General features: G+C 46.6%; 1 protein-coding gene across 4 annotated transcripts in view; it reads left to right on the forward strand.

Annotated features, from left to right (window-relative positions):
• Positions 1-19,050, forward strand: part of rad51b (RAD51 paralog B) — a 44,472-nt gene that overhangs the window by 14,331 nt on the left and 11,091 nt on the right. For all 4 annotated transcript variants that reach the window (XM_048250663.1, XM_048250660.1, XM_048250662.1 and 1 more), the window contains 2 exons: positions 1,869-1,987; positions 6,535-6,613. In XM_048250663.1, coding sequence (XP_048106620.1) covers positions 1,869-1,987; positions 6,535-6,613 — 198 coding nt within the window. The remainder of the gene's footprint in view (positions 1-1,868; positions 1,988-6,534; positions 6,614-19,050) is intronic.

Here is a 19,050-nt window from a genome sequence, read left to right on the forward strand (position 1 = left end):
TTGTGATGTTGTGGTGTCAGGATCCTCTGGGTGTGTGTCTGATAGGGTGTGTGTCTGATGGGGTATACTCGTGCTTTATGTTTCCTTTTAATGAGCGCTTTTTGAAAACAGTTAATATGTCTGCAGAGATGCTGGTTACGTGAACTTCGACGTCCTCCACAATTTAAGAGAAAGATAAAGTCTTGACAGATCATATTTGATGGATGCAAGGAAGGTTGCATTCTGTTGTGCTACGATTTGTCATTTCCTCATGTGGGAGTTGTTTATTAGATTAGATTAGATCGGATTAGATTCAACTTTATTGTCATTGTGCAGAGTACAAGTACAAAGACAACGAAATGCAGTTTGCGTCTAACCTTAAGTGCAAAAAAAAGCAGTGCAATGTGATATACAAAGTATAGACAGGTGGTGCATAGACAGGTCAAGAAATATAGTGCAGTGTAGACAGTATACAGTTGATTTACATAAGGTGGTTTAGAATAATATAAATGAAATGTGTATGTGCAGTGTATTAGCAGTTACCTTAGCAGTTATGTAGGTGATGTTTACGTTCTTCTTTCTGTCCTTCTGTCTTCTTCCTCTCCATTCTGCTCCATCCATCTATATGGATGGAACCTGAGCTTAGCTGACTTTTCAGGCAGGCACACACACACACACACACACACACACACACACACACACACACACACACAGACAGACAGACACACAGAGTTGGCTGCTGATTCACCTGACGGATGGTAGGTGACCTTGGCCTATGTCAGTGCCGCTTCTGAAATCTGAATGTCTTTCTGAAGGCAGAGTAGGAGGGAAGTTACCTGAGCTGAATAGATCTGCTCTTTAGTGCTGAGTGTGTGTGTGTGTGTGTCTATGTGTCTACAGTGACTAAATGCTGGGACCCTCGTACATTAACTGGGCTCTTTTGAGTGCTACAAGTTGTGTTTCTGTTCTTTTCCTCACATGAAGAGAGGAGGGGTGTGTTTGTGTGTGTGTGTGTGTGTGTGTGTGTGTCCAAGCGCCCTCTGCAGTGGTAAAGCAAGAGATAGAGTGAGAGCAAGGAAATGGAGATCTTTCCATGCTCTCACACGATATTATCAATGTTCCTGTGGCATTCCTATTGTCCGTAATCTCTTCCCTTGTCTCTGGTGCAGGGATCAGTCTGAACATCTGTCCGCTCCAGCTCTGCTGGAGGCCACGGCAGAGGGCACACACAGGGAAGGGAAGGAAAACAGGATGGCACTGCGCTGGGCTTAACACTGCGCTGGGCTCAACACTGCGCTGGGCTTAACACTGCGCTGGGCTCAACACTGCGCTGGGCTCAACACTGCTCCACAGTGCCGCCATTCCACCAGTCACGCTTTGCCACTTTTTTTGGAGACATTTTGCGATTGAAATTTTATAACTAGGTGCACCAGCGCGACTTGCAAATATGCCCCACCCCTCACACACACACACACACACACACACAGGTTGTGTGTGTGTGTGTGAGAGAGAGAGAGAGAGAGAGAGAGACAAAGACAAAGCAAATACGAAGCCATCGTCATAACAATGCAGGATTGTCATCGAGACTACCTGTGTCAGGTACATAAGTAGACTATCTTACTCTTCCTTGGCCCTCGCTGGGCCCTTTTGTGAAAATAATACAAACTAATTGATTCATTTGATGACACGAAAGATACAGACCCAATTCTGAGCATAGATTATTATACTTTTGTTTAGGGTAAGCAAAATCTATTTTCTGCATATCCTCTCAGTGACACCTGAAGGATGCTTTGAGAACTTCACTAAGTGGGCCTATAGTTAGACATGATTAGCTGTTTCATAATGAAGAAACAAACATCTGGAGCTAACTGGACATGTTTCATTCACAGCTCCTGGTGGGGAAGGTCACGTGGGTTCAGGCTATGTGACCGCTGCCCTGGGGAACACCTGGAGTCACAACGTTAACACACGTCTCATAGTCCAGTACGTGGACAGCCATCTAAGACAGGTGAGCTGAGACGCTGAGATACTCTTGCATGTGCATGTGATTTATGAAGGATTTGTACAGTCATGTATTACCCAATACCCGCATCCTTGTTCAAACCACAATGCTCAATAGCCCAATTATTCAAAATCAGATGGAGCTTTAGTCATAAAGAAGAATGAGGAATAGAAATGCATTCCCATCCCCATGTGTATTAACCTCATAGCTGAAGGCATTTTGCTAAATTAATGTACAAACCTCAGTTGATAGTCGGGAAATTACCGGTATGCCTGAGGGTCAAATCTATTCAGAGATTGGTATTTATAAAAGTTGTAGTGAAATCTTTTATATTCTTTCCTCTTAATTCCACGTGTTGCGACTCTCGATGGTAACTTTGTTAACTTATCCAGCAAACTATTAAAAATTTACGACTGTAACAAAACAGACCTCCGAACTGCAACTCTCGCTTGCCTTCGACCTAGACCATCTTCCGGTTTCCGCTCTGTCGCGCTCAGCTGAAAAAAATAGAGTGGTGCACGGCCGAGCGCGACCTGCCCAAAATCCTGGCGCACAGTGAGATCTACGTCATTTTGGCGTTACATTGTCTCGCTACCGGTCGGGAACGTTGAGTATGTAAAGGGCATGAGTCTGCATAGGTCTATGTCTTTTCTCCAGATGAGTGAGTGTATGCAGAGTTATGATTTTAAGCTCCTGTATAAATGTGTTCTGGCTATGAATGATCATATTGTCCCAGCTTATGAAAAAAATCTTTAGTTATAAATATAGCATCATAACTGTAATATGGCAAGGTAGAAGAACCCTTAAGAGAGGTCTTTCAAAGCTACCAACATCCAGATGTCCACCCAGTGTTTCCGTGGACAGGCAGGTGTTTGAATAGACACAGGTGAACTGAGGTTTTTTGCGTCATCAGAGGATACTGTGTCTCAACCCCACCACACACACACACACACACACACACCTCCACCCCACCTTCCCATGCAAAGCCGCAGGAGCATAAATATGAATGTGGCCTGTCTCCTCAGTGGAGGGTGGAGCCATGCTGGTTTGGAACGGCCCCCAACAACCACCTCTTCTAAGAACATTCCACAGTCAAACACAGAGAAAGCCCAAAAGGGGGAAAAGCCAGGCACTTTCTGTTTTATTTTCCCCACCAAGAACCTAGTTATGTCCAGGGACGTGACCCAGGGTTGCACCATGGGATGTGGGAGACCCCCACAGCTTTACCCAGTTAACCCTATCCCATCCCTACCCTTCCACTCAACAACTCCTCTCTCTCTCTCTCTCTCTCTCTCTCTCTCTCTCTCTCTCTCTCGTCTGCCCATCGTCGTCCTCATGCTTATGTTTCTGTCGGTGGACGTGCATCAGCCAGAGTAAGCAGAGGGGTTGATGGGAAATGCGGGGAGATTTTGGCCCCCACCGGCCCTTGGGCCTGAGGATTGATTGTTGACCGCAGGTAATTCTAGCCTCGGTGAGAAAAGCCCGCAGGCGTGTTTAAACTGATCCCAGGCCAGCAGAGCCTGTGTGTGTGTGCATGCATACAGTATGTCTGTGTGTGTGTCTGTGTGTGTGTGCGTGTTTAAACTGATCCCAGGCCAGCAGAGCCTGTGTGTGTGTGCATGCATACAGTACGTCTGTGTGTGTGTATGTGTTTGTGTGTGTGTCTGTGTGTGTGCATGCATACAGTACGTCTGTGTGTGTGTATGTGTCTGTGTGCATGCATACAGTACGTCTGTGTGTGTGTGTGTATGTGTTTGTATGTGTGTGTGTATGTGTTTGTGTGTGTGTCTGTGTGTGTGTGCATGTTTAAACTGATCCCAGGCCAGCAGAGCCTACCACCAGCTGCTAACTCGAGCAGCAATAAAGGCTTCAATAGCACAGTCAGAGGTTTAGTCTCTCACAAGGCTAAGGTTAACCCCAATTTTGTGTGTGTATATATATATATATATATATATATAAGTATATATACTCTTTTGATCCCGTGAGGGAAACTTGGTCTCTGCATTTATCCCAATCTGTGAATTAGTGAAACACACACAGCACACAGTGTACACACAGTGAGGTGAAGCACACACTAATCCCGACGCAGTGAGCTGCCTACTACAACAGCGGCGCTCGGGGAGCAGTGAGGGGTTAGGTGCCTTGCTCAAGGGCACTTCAGCCGTGCCTACTGGTCGGGGTTCGAACCGGCAACCCTCCGGTTACAGGTCCGAAGTGCTAACCAGTAGGCCACGGCTGCCAGCTGCTGTGTGTGTGTGTACAGTAGGTGTGTGTGTGCACGTGTGCATACATGTGTGTGTGTCTGTGTGTGTGTGTTCGTCTATATGTGTGTGTGTGTGTGTGTGTGTGTGTGTGTGTGTGTCTGAGTCTGAGAGTGTGTGTGTGTCTGAGATTGTGTGTGTGTGTGTGTGCGTGTGCGCCTAGGCTGTTCTGAAAGAGTAGCCTTGTTGCTGTTGTTCACTCCAGGTGGTAAATGCTTCCGTGTGTTCAGACCTGTGCAACACCGTGGAGCATCTCTGAATGTTTTGTTGTTTAGTTCATTCTCCTCTTTTGGGCCTCTTTTGTTTTCCTTATCATGTTGCTGCTCCTCCCTTGCTGTGGCCTGTTGGTGGTCACGAGGCCCCGGCCCCATACAGACAGACGGCCATTCTCCATTCGCCCTGCAGCAGAGGCCAGTCCCTCCAGGCTGAAGTGTTTTGATTCTCTCTGGCCTAATTTCCTCTTTGGACGGACGGATTGAGTAGCCAGCTCTCCCCAGTGAGCGGCCCCTTCACTGGTGCACCCTTTTCTCTCTCTCGCTCTCTCTCTCTCTCTCTCTCTCTCTCTCTCTCTCTCTCTGTCTCACTCACTCACTCACTCACTCACTCACTCACACACACACACACACACACACACACACACACACTCATCACTCTCTCTCACTCTCTACACCCTCTCTCACTCATACACACTCTCTCTCTCTTTTCTCTCTCTCTCTTTCTTTCTCTCTTTCTCTCTCTCGTTCTGTCTTTGTCCATCTATACCGAGCTGGGGCGCCGAACAAAAGCGGAGAAAAGGCTCTGACGCACACACTCGCAGCACTCCCTCACAGGCATGAGGGTAGGCCCATGCACTGTGCACCACACCCCTCCCCTCCCCTCCTCACCCCCCCAAACCAGGATTAGGTGTCCTGGAGCCACCGCATTCACCTTGACAGCTCCCACACAACACCTAACAACACAGCCCAGACACCTGATCCACAGGGTTTGTGCTCCGAGAACTTGTTAACACACACACACACACACACACTCTCACACGAACACACACACACTCACTCACTCACTCACACACACACACACACACTCACACAAACACACACACGTTTAGTCATACTGTACCATTAGAGCATGTTGACTTGCCTCCAAACGAGAAACATGGCAGGTCAGTGATTAGATGTAGGCCACAGATCCACTTACAAAGTACCTTACTACTTAGAACTTTGTTGTATATTCATGTTGCTACTTGCTATCGTGGTATAACACACAGACACAGCGCATTTCCCTTGGCTGTGCTTGTGAATGCTGATGACATTCATTCCATTCTCAGTTGTTTCTGTTTTTGCATATATGGTATCCCACTGTCTCAAGGGTGTCTGTCTTTTGTTGCCATGCATTTCTGTTTTCCTGTGAGAGAATGCAGGAATTCCCTTTTGAATGTTGCATTAAAACTATAAACAGTCATGAATTATGAATGCAATTTGTAATCTACTCAACATTTACACATCAACACAGACTTTTTCCTCCCTTCACATAATTACTACTTATTACCATTAACATATTTTAGCGTGCTGATGGCAGTCATATCATAAATTATTTTGACAATGTGTTTTAAAGGATTGTTCTTGTACACTGTATCAATAAAGTGAAATAAATGTAATAAAAGACATTAGAGATCAGATCTCTAAGGCAGTGTCATATTTGATATACCTACGCTAACATGTTGGCAAGTAAATTCCACATGGGCTCGATGATGTCACAATAAGTCTGTTCAGAGCTTGTTATTCTGCTCGGTACAGTGCTCCCTTTTGGACCCAGGAGAAAAAGGCCAGTGTGCAGAAGCTTCTGGATGCTTTTAATGGGGATATTACTCAAGAAACCCAGGTGCTGTTGTGCAACTGACCTGTTCTGTAATGCACGGGTCAGCACCTTTCAGGTCTTATTGCGAAGTTTGATGTACAAATTTATTTGTCGCCTGAACGACTCCCAGAACAACATGGTTATGCTGCTGGCAAATCCTAGGATCAGTGCCATACGAGACCAGTCAGCCTTGTGAAAACACTTTGTGTTTGTATTTGTGACTTATAAGAAGTGTTTTTTTTAATGTATGCTACACTGTGTGTCATTTCTGTATTTGTGTTTGTGTTTTCTGAATGGACCCTAAGTCTGGCAATAAAGATGATGATGATGGTGTTGAATATATTAAGTACTGTGCCACCCCCCACTAGTTGTGCTAAAGCATGAAATAAACATGTAGATCTTCTCATGACTTCTCTTTTCTTTTCTGTCTTATGTCAGATTGTCATCGCCAAGTCTCCTGTGGCCCCGTTTGCAGTGCTAAACTACACCGTTCAGAAGGAGGGCCTTCGTCTGGAGGGTGAGTCTCCTGTGGCCCCGTTTGCATTGCTAAAGTACACCGTTCAGAAGGAGGGCCTTCGTCTGGAGGGTGAGTCTCCTGTGGCCCCATTTGCATTGCTTAAGTACACCGTTCAGAAGAAGGAGGTTCAACTGGAGGGTGAGTCCGTGATGGGCATAAGGTGGGGATCACATTGGAAATAATGAAGCCGGACAGGTTAAGCGTGACGCAATGCTCAGACCATTATAATTCAAAAGAAGTTCTGTCTCGTTCCCAAGTTACACGCACGGTCTACGCTTGCATTACGCTTTGAAAGTTGAACCAAGTTCAACACTGAAACACCCACTACGGTTGAGTATGTGCTATACCACTGAGCCTGGCTCTCTGGGGTTGCAGTCAAGCTGCAGGTTTAGTACTCTGGAGTTCAAGGCCGGGTGGGGTGACTGCTCTCTCCCTTCGCTACACCCACACTAGAGTCTGCCAATGTATAAGAATGGTCATCGGACAGATATTTGAGTTTATAGCAGAACAGCAGATCGGTCGCTGATAAACTCCAGGTGTGTAAGCAGACCCTGCTGGTAAACGGAGGTTTCTTGCATCACAGTTGGATATGGTGTCTCTGAAAAGCCCACACCCGCTCACTCCCTCACTCCAAATCATCTCCCTGCAAAAGCCACAGATGCATAAATATAAATCTGGCTCCTCAGAGATATGGTGTGTGTGTGTGTGTGTGTTGTGTGGGGGACGGGGGGTTGGGGGTGTTGAGCATGATTTGGCTCTGAAACTGCGTCCTCAAAAGTGCATTCCACAATGAAAGCTCCAGAAGAGAGCGAGAGGGCAAAAAAGATGCTTGAAAACCCCAAAGAGATGACCTTTTGTGTTTTCTTCTGTGTGCGTGCTTGTGTGTGTGTGTGTGTGTGTGTGTGTGCATGTGTGTATGCTTTGTGTATATGTGTGTGTGTGTGTGTGTGTGTGTGTGTGTGTGTGTGTGCGTGCATGTGTGTATGCTTGTGTACGTGCATATGTGTGTGTGTGTGTGTGTGTGTTTGTGTGTATTCATCATTCCCAGCCCAGTGCGTGGTAGAAGGAACCCAGTCCCGCCCCCCATGCCCCTCACATACACCATTGCGATAGCATCTGTTTTAATCCCATGTTTGTTTTAAAGGCCCCACTGTGCTTTCATCTCGACCTCGCTTCAGCTCCAGCCCTGTTTTTCCTGCTGCTTATGCTACAGTGTTTTCGTGGCAGAGGGTCAAGTGCTGCTATCATAGCTACTCTCTTGATTAAAATGCCTGCGCTGGTGTTGACAAGTTGCGCTCTGAAGGCACAGACGAAAGAATGGCAGCAGGAGAAGGAGAAGTGGAGGGAAGCATTAGCGTATTTACGTAGTAATAATACTACTCTGATTTGAATGTTTTTGAAAACAACCACAAATGAGTCTAGGCTTACAACAGTAATGCAAATCCAAAGGCATGATTTAACGTCTCTCTCAAAGTTCCCCCTTATTATAAGTGTCCTGTTGCAGGCTTTTTTCCCCTTCATTATTCTTGCCATTATCAAGACTCAAACATGTTAAGTGGCTACTTAGTACTAAGTAACATGATACTCTCATTACTCTTCAAATCTACGCAGGTCTGGAAAACCTTTTATAACCGTTAGACTTTCTATTCACAACAACCAAAACCGAAAAAATGATGTAGTGCACCCTTAAGCCGGGAATGTTGGAAATGGAACGTTCTAAAGAATATCTCGGTTCATTGAATTCAACACGGAATTTTAGAACCTTACATTGTTGCGGAACAGAATCTTCTGTTAGAACATTCAAAACTCCCCTGTTAACGCTGCTAGTGGAAAGCTACTGTGGTGTCCCACATCCCTGGAGCTGACCTGCCTGTGTTTCTACCTGGCCTCCTCCTGCTGGAGTCCTGCTGCATAACCATCCTCCCACCTCATCCTCATGTGCAGAGCTGACCTGGGGATTAGTCAGATCCGGCTCCAGTTACCCTGGACAGTGGAGTGGAAAAGCACCCAGAAAACAAACTGAGTGCAGGGAGGGGAGAGGGAGAGAGAAAGAGAGGAGGGAGAGAGAGAGAGGGGAGAGGAGAGAGAGAGAGAGAGAGAGAGAGAGGGAGATGTGAAGGAAGAGGGAAAGAGGAGAGGAAAAGAGAGGGAGAGAGGTAGAGAGGTAAAGGAAGAGGGAGAGAGGAGAGGAGGGAGAGAGCGAGGCTATGGGAAGAAAGAGGTAGAGAGAGGGGGAGAGGTAAAGGAAGAGGGAGAGAGGAGAGGAGGGAGAGAGCGAGGCTATGGGAAGAGAGAGGTAGAGAGAGAGAGGGAGAGAGGAGAGGTAAAGGAAAAGGGAGAGAGGAGGGAGAGAGAGGCCATGGGAAGAGAGAGGTAGAGAGGTAGAGAGGGAGAGAGGTAAAGGAAGAGGGAGAGAGGAGAGGAGGGAGAGAGGAGGGAGAGAGAGGCCATGGGAAGAGAGAGGTAGAGAGGGAGAGGGAGAGAGGTAAAGGAAAAGGGAGAGAGGAGAGGAGGGAGAGAGCGAGGCTATGGGAAGAGAGAGGGAAGAGATTAGGAGAGTCGTATAGGCTCTGATGGGGCTGGGAGATTAGATGTGGAGTACGAGTGGTTTTTACATAGATTACAAGGGCCAAAACTGTGTGTGTGTGTGTGCGCCTGTGCACACTGACTGGCCTCTGTTTCACTTTCCCATTGCTCCGAGGCAGGGGTTTGTATGTTGCGCCGGTCTGTCTGAATGTGTGTGTGTATGTGTGTTTGTGTGTTTGTGTGTATGTGTGCGGACTGTATCTCACACACTCGCACACAGTCATTGAATGGCTCCCCTCTCATCCCTCTCCCTCTTAACAAGCCCTTCTTTGATGAGATCCCAACTTCCTGCCAGCATTAAATAAAGGCCCAGTATTAAAAAAACAACAACACACTACTCTCACGCACGCACACACAGACACGCACAGACACACACACACACTCACATACACACAGAGTACTCTCCCCCCACACAACAAGAGGATCCTTCATGGCTACCCTAAAGGCCATTAGGCATGGCTAGCTACTGGGGCAGCTGCTGTGACCTACTGATGAGGGCAGAGAAAGCACCCTCGGCACAGCGGGCTGCCAGCCGCAGGGCAGCTACACTCCTCCTCACACATAACCCCGAGCGACGGTGAAGCGCCCAAACAACCCGATGAAATCATTGCCCATTGTGGCTCTCAGGCGACCCATGCAGCAATATGCAAAACCTCCTCTCCAGGAGAACAGTTGCGGAGCTGCAAATATTTTACGCTCGGCTCCTCCTATTTTAGTGAAGGGATTAGGACTTTGTGTCAGTAAAAATAAAGCAGAGTATTGCCCTAAGTACTGGGACCTTTTAAAGGAGAATTCTGGCAAACATGGGGGCTCATGAATATGCCCCCCAGAGTGGAGCACCATAGCCGCCTGCAACTCTAGCTGTTGGCTGCAGCAACTCGAGCTAGGTAGAACCGATTGTTTTTGTTTTATTACACGGCTCTTCATAATGCTGCAGAATGCTCCATTCACTTGAATGGGCCTTCCCAATGTTCGGTGGTCTGCTAATTCTCAATAACAGAACGTTGCTAAGTATAACAGCTGTCAAGGAAAATGGGCTTTGTGCTTCTATTTCATGTCTTTCATATCACTACGCAAGGACTGGAACTTCATTCAAAAGTGAAAGCAGACGGTTGATCAGCTGTGTTCTAAAGAATGTTTGATTCAAGTTCAGCATGTGCTGTTGTCGAACTATTTGTTTCTCACCAAAAGCCACGATGAAACGGTAACAAATAGGCTGTAGCCTAGGCTATGTAGGCTAAAGAGTCACATCGTGGGGAGTTTATTGTTTCGCCCTGTCGGGAATTATTTTCCCAATAATGACCGACGTTCTATACATTATCCCTTACTTGTTTCGTACTGACAGTACACAGAGAGATCTATGTGAAAAATTGCCGGAATTCTCCTTTAAATGGGGCAGCCGTGGCCTACTGGTTAGCACTTCGGACCTGTAACCGGAGGGTTGCCGGTTCGAACCCCGATCAGTAGGCACGGCTGAAGTGCCCTTGAGCAAGGCACCTAACCCCTCACTGCTCCCCGAGCGCAGCTGTTGATGCAGGCAGCTAACTGCGCCAGGATTAGTGTGTGCTTCACCTCACTGTGTGTACACTGTGTGCTGTGTGTGTTTCACTAATTCACGGATTAGGATAAATGCAGAGACCAAATTTCCCTCACGGGATCAAAAGAGTATATATACTTATACTTATACTTAAAGCTAGAGGGACTTGAAGTTGTGAGTTGGAATGACTCAATGCCTTTGAGTATTTTGAAGAGATAGGCTAACCCTGGAGAGATGTATCAGATTTGCTCTAAATGAGTTAACGTATTAATGAACAGCCTCATGGATTACTTTCTTGTTTAGCGGGAGTGGTATTAAGTTGTGAGTAGACAGAAAAACTCTTTGGGCACTTAAAAATGATGGGCAATCTAGTATTGAGGACATCATTCAAGCCAAAGAAACTGCCAACTTTTTAACTAGGAGAATCAGCACACACAAGGTCTTTCTTGGCAATGCACGGGACGCTCTAGGTCTGACTATGAGTCTGGCAGTGCTACCTAGGTCCATGTAGGCAAGTCCCCTCACTTGTGAATGCTTGGTAACGCTTGTAACTTGGTAACACACTTCGGGCAGCTATTTTGGGCAGCTGTTTTCCTATTCAAATGAATGGGGAGACATGGGGGTCATATGAATGACATAAAAAGTATCAGGCGAATCAGTGTTTCAACCTGTATTGAACGATACAAATATCTACCCCCAAATCGCTAAAATAAGGTTAAAGACGTTATTCTTATGTTACTTTCAGGAAGGAATGGGATATGTGCCATTTTGGCATTACGAACTAACCCCATACATTTCTAAGGGAAATTCTTTGAGTGCTGTGTCACCTCATTAGAGAGTCTCTGGTGCTACTAGGTAAAGATCAGTGATAGTGATGGTAGAAGTGTCATGTGACCTAAAGCCTTCTGGTGGCTGTCATAGTGTTTTTGTCCCCTGACCACTGTAGTGATGTTGCTTAATGCTGGTGATTGTGGAGGTAATTGCACCACTGATGCAGAACATGCAGCTGCTGCTGATGTTGACGACGACAACGATGAGGATGATGATAATGATGATGATGATGATGATTGTAATGAGATTGTCCTACTTTGTAAAGGCATTGGAGTAGTTAGTGGAATAAGTTATAGCATCAGTGGAAACGCATCCCCTACATATACTTCAAGCAAATGTTTTCCCTTTCTGTGTGACTTCATGCCATTCTAGCAGGCCAAGATTTTGGGCCACATTAACAACAGGATATCTTAAACAGATGTGCTCTCTAGAAGCGCATACAATTCTATGAGCTCACATACTCGTGCTCTCTCTCTCTCTCTCTCTTCTCTCTTTCTCTCTGCTCACAGACGCGTACCAAATGTTTACAAAAAAACAGTCATTACTGTTACGTAAGGTACGAGGGAGTGTGTCTCTCGTTCTCCCCAATGCTGGACAAGAGCTTTTTGACCTTGCTTTGTCTTTTTTCTGGCCGCGAGTCTTTTCTATTGGCTCTCTGAAAAGAGCTTTTCAGTCCCAACTCCTCTCTTATTTTCCTTGTCTCTCTCTATCTATCTATCTTTCTTTCTCTCTCTTTCACTCTATCAGTCACTCCTTTCAGTCTATCTTTCTATCGTCCTCATTGAATGATCTCATTACAATTCTATCCATCCACGGCATGTTGCTCTCATTATGTCCTCTGATGCTGGCCATTATGTAACTTCCTGTCCTTGGCGTTGGGATTACTTCAGACTCGGGGGGCCTCCTGGGCCTTGGATTGGGTGGCAGGGGAGTGGTGTGGCAGTGGGCGTGATCGGCTTTCAGCCACGCACAGACACATTAAGGATTTGAAGTGTGTGTGTGTGTGTGTGTGTGTGTGTGTGTGTGTGTGCGTGTGTGTGTGTGTTTTGCTCCCATTGTCGCATCCATTAAACCTCACACCATCTTCTAAGCATTGTCTTTGCAGAGAGACTGAATGCTTGAGTGAAACCTTATGGGTGTCATTACAGTTACCATCTAGTAAAGCAGAAGCTTATTTAAGTTATGTACTTTTAGCTAAAGGACAGGGGGCTAAATGCTAGCCTACACAGATGTGATAGAAATTGGTGGTGGCATGAATGTCGTTGAAGAAATGTGAAAGGTCTTGAGAGGAGTTTTCACCCGACACCTGTCACAGTGAATTCTGGTAGATGATGATCATTTTTAGGGGGCCATTTTGCCTTCATTGACAGGATAGTGAAGAGTGGCTGACGGGTACAGTGGCCTACTCTGGTGCACTTGAGGGAATGTAAACGTGACTGCTAACAGCTAGCTTGAGAATACTCTGATATACTACTCGGGTGCTCTTATACTACTCGGGTGACCTTGAGGAAATGAAAACGTGACAGCTAACAGCTAGCTTGAGGAGGGAATGCCACACTGACGGAGGAAACGAAAAATGAAAGCGTGTCCTGTCCTGTCCAGCTCTTATGCACTCCTGTGTAGTCAAGAGAGTGAACTCTAATTTGACCTGAAAATGAAGTTAGTTAACATCTCCCTCCATTTAGCAACTGCTTTAGCCGCGCTGTGTAAACACTGAAAGTGGGGAAAGTCTAAACTCCACAGTGAGCTGATCTCCCGTGAGGATGAGGTGATTCTTCAGTGATGCGTTGTACAGTATCTAGCTCTCAGGTAGTGTTCAGGCCCGGTCCGCCAGGTGTGCAGCGGCCCACTGCTGGGCTGGTCTCACATGGACGTGGGCTGAGGCCCTCCTGGGATGGACGTGGCTCCCCAAGGTGGGGTGCAGGAGAGGTGGAGTGATATCGGAGAAGCCTTTCCTTTCTCCTTAACCTTCTCCACTTGTTTGGATGCTGCAACATTACAGTTGCTGGTGTGATGTGAAAGGAAACGAGAGAAGCACTTTGTGTGTGTGTGTGTGTGTGTGTGTGAGCGAGAAAGAGAGAGATGATGCCTGTGAACTGCTGTACATTAGGCCAGTCTGTCTGTTGTGATATGTGCTATGTGTTTTCCTTTTCTGTGTGTGTGTGTGTGTGTGTGTGTGTGTGTGTGTGTGTGTGTGAAAAAGAGAGAGATGGTATCTGTGAACTGCAGCACTTTAGACCAGTCAGTGAACTAACTATGTGTTTACCTTTCTGTGTGTGTCTGTATGCGTTTGTGTCCACTTTACGCATTTACGTGTCCCCGCATATGTGTCCATGTGTCTCCACATACATCTGCTTCCTGGTGGCAGCTGATTGGTTGTTGTAATTGAAGGGGGGGGCGGGGTGCACAAGCCCGGCCTCGCTAGGACACGAGACTCATCCCACTCTTTCTCTTCCTCTATCCCCACCCCCATGTCTGTCTGATGCAATTGTACACGTTTCTGCATGTCCCTAAGACCTCTGAGACAACTTCAGAGTGACACCTGACATCCAAGGTGTGCCACTCCACGTCAGGTGCCGTGATTGGATCCGCCAGGTGTATGAACTAACCCCTCTGGCAAGGAATCATCTCGCCTCTTTGTTCGCTCAGATTCGCAGGGATCGTTTTGTCTCTCCAGCGCTCCCACACCCACGCTCCCCCTCGCTGAGACACTGTCCGCCGTCTCGGATTGCGCTCGCGTAATCCTATTACCCTGCCGCCTTCTAATCACGTAGCAGGGGAGATAGCACACACCTGAGATGCCTGCGACTCCATTAGCTCCTTGTTAGTGCTAGCGTTCTCCCTGTCCGAGCCACAGGTGAGCCTACCATGTGAGCCCATGTTACTCTAGCACACAGTAGCGCATTTTGTAATCACACGTGTGTGACCCATCGATCACTCTCTACTCCTCTTCACTCACTCCCTCCCTCCCTCCCTCCCTCTCCTGTCCCTGCGGAGCACCTACAGGGGTCGTTGCTTTGAAGGCCGCGTTTACTCTGTGGCTCGGCACAGCGGCCAGGGCATCCGTGGAGCCTTTAATGAGGAGACTGGAAACTCTGATGGGGCTTCTGTTACAGGACCTTTTACAGGCCTGCTGTAGGATACGCCGCGCTGGTGAAGCCAAGCGGCCCTGGGGAGGGCGAGAGAGAGAGTGCAGAACAGCTGCCTTTTACGACCCCCTCACACACACACACACACACACACACACACACACACACACACACACACACACACACACACACACACACACACACACACACACACACACACACACACACACACACACACACACACACACACACACACACACACACACACTCACACACACACTCACACACACACACACACACACACACTCACACACACACACACACACACACACACACACACACACACACACACACACACACACACACACACATAGACCCACTCTCTCTCTCTAGCATACACACACACAAACACAAAGGTTACACAAACATGCCATACCAAGCCACACTCTCATGAAGATACAATGAAACCTGAGGTCATTGGAGTGGTAGGCAGCGTGGCATTACAAGGTCATCATTTTTAGGCAGCTTACAGTAGTCAGTAGTAAAAAATCCCTATTGCTTCCCTATTGATATCAAGGATGAGAAAGGAGAAGAATGCTATTGTGTCAAATTCTAACGTGGGTTTTAATTCATTTTATTATGGGCTACAGCTGTGTCCTTAGTCAGCATGGGGTTGAAGTTCATCTCAAATCTCCAGTCCTAAACTCGGCTTTTGTTCCATACTCCAAATGCGCATCGGATGTGTGCACACCTCAACCTAGCTATATGATCTGGTGATTAGTTAATTGATCAGGACTCCTGATAGGGCTGAAACGATTCATCGAGTTACTCGAATAACTCGATTACAAAAATGACTCGAGGCAAAAACCCTGCCTCGAAGCCTCGCTAAATTCCTATGGCCAGCACTATCTGCCAAGGGGATCTGATTGTTCCACACGGACCGTTGTTCAGGAAGCACACCACTAGCGCATGAATCGTGATACCAAAGATTGTTAAGGCGGAGCAAGATACTTCGTCGTAGTTCATGTCTATGGGTGCGAAATGGGGATCGAATCCTGTCTGCATAAAGAGGCGTGTAGATGGCGATTGATGAAAGCGTCAAGGTAACGACCCAACAGCAGCGGCATAAATAACCGGCGCACACCTGATATAAAGTCGATTTTCCAGACTGGAATGGGCAAAATGTACCTGAAATGTTCTAGAAGGGTTTGAGGATCATGGCGTGCCGAAATTCACATTCCTAACTCTATAGAACCAAGACCTTAGCATATGTGGTAAAATTCTGAGCTATGCCCATAGACTTCAATGGAGCAGTCGCTGCCTCTGCTCTGCATAAACGGGGATTATGACCCCCCCCCCCCCCCCTCATCCGGGTTCCGAAGTGGCTCCTAATGAAATATCTTGCTCCGCCTTAACAATCTTTGGTGATACATTCTGAATTTAGCTGGCGTGATGGCGGAGTCAAGATGGCAGAGAATGTCTGAAGTTTTCAAGTAGTTTTGGGATCATTACATACTCAAAAAGGAAAAGAACAAGCATCTGAACCAAAAACATCCACTCCATGCTGTTTCACCAAGCGTCAATAAAGTAGGCCATCTATCAATCTATCTAGCCTCTCTATCATCTATCTACGTAGCCTATAGCCTAGCTAAATTGATGTTGGCTGATTTTAATCACATACTGTATTTGTAGCGATGTCGTGATATAATGTTTAGCTTTGATGTTTTTAAGTAGTAAACTTATTCACGTTCAATTGCAAGACAGTATGCCTAAAAAATAACCCCTTCTTATACACACATGCATGCACCCTCATCTTCCCTCACGCACCGCACGCGTGCACACACACACACACACACACAGGTTGCTAGGTAACCATAGCAAATAGGCTCACCCCAGAAATAATTTTTTAGTAGCCTAATAGTAAAATTATTTGTTAGTAGCCTAATGGTAGGCTATTTTTGAGTAGCCTAATGGTAAAATTATTTGTTAGTAGCCTAATGGTAAGTGCTGCAGGTGTAGAAATCTACATAAAACAGATAGGCCTATTTACTTTGATGTCAGGTCTAGATTACAGCATGAAACTTGTGCATATTAATACATTAAATTGCTTTCCCTCTTCTCCCTCCCAGCACTTCACAACATAGTATGGACAGCTTTGTTAAGCCCAGCTAAGCACAAGGGCTGCAATTTACAGAGAGCATTTTGAACATTATTTAATTGTTGGCACTGGCCTTATAAAACTAAATGGGTAAGTGCAATAAATTGGCTTAGTTTTGTAGCCTGATGTTGGAGTTAGAATAAATACCTCTGTGCCAATTGTTTGATCATTTTACAGCCATGTCATTTTCGTTATGCATTATTTGTTTTGGTTGTTTAAAAATGCAAAAAAAAAATATCCGATTAATCGATCGATAAAGTGCTAGATTAATCGATTACAAAAAGAATCGATAGCTGCAGCCCTAACTCCTGATCAGTACTTGTACAATACACAAGGTTGAAAGAAGAATGTTTTTTTGTGATCAGAATATATGGCATGCCACACTAATATAGAGTTGATATTCTGAATAAGGTCTTGTGTACTCACAAGTATGGCATAACAAAAAGTACTCGTCAAGTCAACTTTATTTATATAGCGCATTTCATACACAGAGGTCATTCAATGTGCTTTACATAAACAAAAGCAAACAGGAATAGTTGGTAAAAGCATAGAAGGGCAATAGTCAAAGAATAGTTTAAAAACTCGTAGCAAATGTATGGCATAACAAAATGCACTCGTAGCATAGCAAAAAGCAACAGTGTAGCCCAAGTTGGAGAGCAGCCGTTGGGCTGGAGCTCACCCTTGACCTCAGCACTGTCTCCGAACACCACAGGGTGAGGTGTGTGTGTGTGTGTGTGTGGTGTTTGTGTGTGTGTGTGTGTGTGTGTGTGTGTGTGTGTGTGTGTGTCCGTCTCTCGAACACCACAGGGTGAGGTGTGTGTGAGTTTGTTTGTTTGTTTGTGTGGGTGTGTGGGGGGTGGGTGTGTATCTCCGAACACCCCAGGGTGAGATGTGCGTGTGTGTTTGTGTGTGTGTGTATCTCCGAACACCACAGGGTAAGGCTTGAGCGTGCCATGGCCAAAAACAATTTAGTCCAGCGCGCTCCTGAGGAAATGGAAAAATACCTCATCTTTCAGGAGGAATTCTGCTTCCTTCTCCACCTCCTCCTCACCCCCCTCCCCTCCTCACTCAACCCACCCCCCCCCCTCCACCACCTCCTCCTTCCACCCCACCCCCCAATCTGTCAGAGCTGGAGCCTTCAGAGTCCTGGCCCCAGTGTCGCTGCTGCCACCACTTGGGCTTCTGCTGCTGAGTCTAACCAGCGCCTGCCTTGGCCCTCACTGCAAACGCTGATTGGTATGGAATCATTGCAAGCATGCATATGTGAGCGAGTGTGAGTATCATCAGATCCGGACGCGGAGCTGTTTGGTTAAGGCCCCTGGGCCCTCCACTCCCTCTTCTCTTGCAGAGCTGCCAGACTCTGGTTTTCATTAGCACTGGCGAGAGAGCGGGGAGGAGTGTGCATGTGGACGCCTTGGAATGCGGGCTTGGAATGCCGGGTGTTTTAATGTGGTTTTGATATCTGTGCATGCATGCGCAGTGATAAGAAGCCAGAGAGGCATTGCGACACAGCAACTCCTGCTCGGTGAAACAACTCCCTCTAGGCTCCGGCTCACACTCAAGGGTCGTGAAATCAGCTCTGAAGTTTTCCTGTTGTTTATAGCTACAAATTATGTCGCCGGGTCTTCATACGCTTAATTTCTACATTCATTTTATAGGCATTTTATATTTGTATTATTTGGAATGTGTCTGATTGGAATAAGAGGCCCTGGGGTCCGGATATGAGCGATGGTGCTGGAATCTTGGGAGTGCTCATGAATCATTCTCAATCACCCCCTGCCTCGGGAGGTGTGTGTGTGTGTGGGTGTGTGTGGGTGTCCTATTCTGAGACACACAGGAAAGCAGTGAAAAGTGACTCAAAGTTAGTCATCGTCCTTGAGCCCTCTTTTATAAACCCACAGAGATGGATGGATGGATGGATAGATAGATAGATGGATGGATAAATGGATGGGTGGGTTGGTGGGTGGATGGATGGATAGATATATGATCTTCCTCATGAACCTTATGTACTGGTGTCACTAAGGTCATGTGCCGTTGTGTAGAGTAGGAGAGTAGCCACTAATCCCTTGGATTAGGTGTCCTCTGCCGTCTCTCTGTTTCTCCTTTCTCTCTCCCTCTCTCTCTCTCTCTCTCTCTCTCTCTCTCCCCACATCTCCCCTCTTCCCACTCCCACCCCCTGTTGTTAGTAAATATGTCTTCGTTGTCACATCATGTCAGTGCTTTTCATCCGAGTCTT

Source organism: Alosa alosa, chromosome 8 (genome assembly GCF_017589495.1).
Source record: "Alosa alosa isolate M-15738 ecotype Scorff River chromosome 8, AALO_Geno_1.1, whole genome shotgun sequence".
In the NCBI taxonomy this organism is placed as follows: Eukaryota; Metazoa; Chordata; class Actinopteri; order Clupeiformes; family Clupeidae; genus Alosa; species Alosa alosa.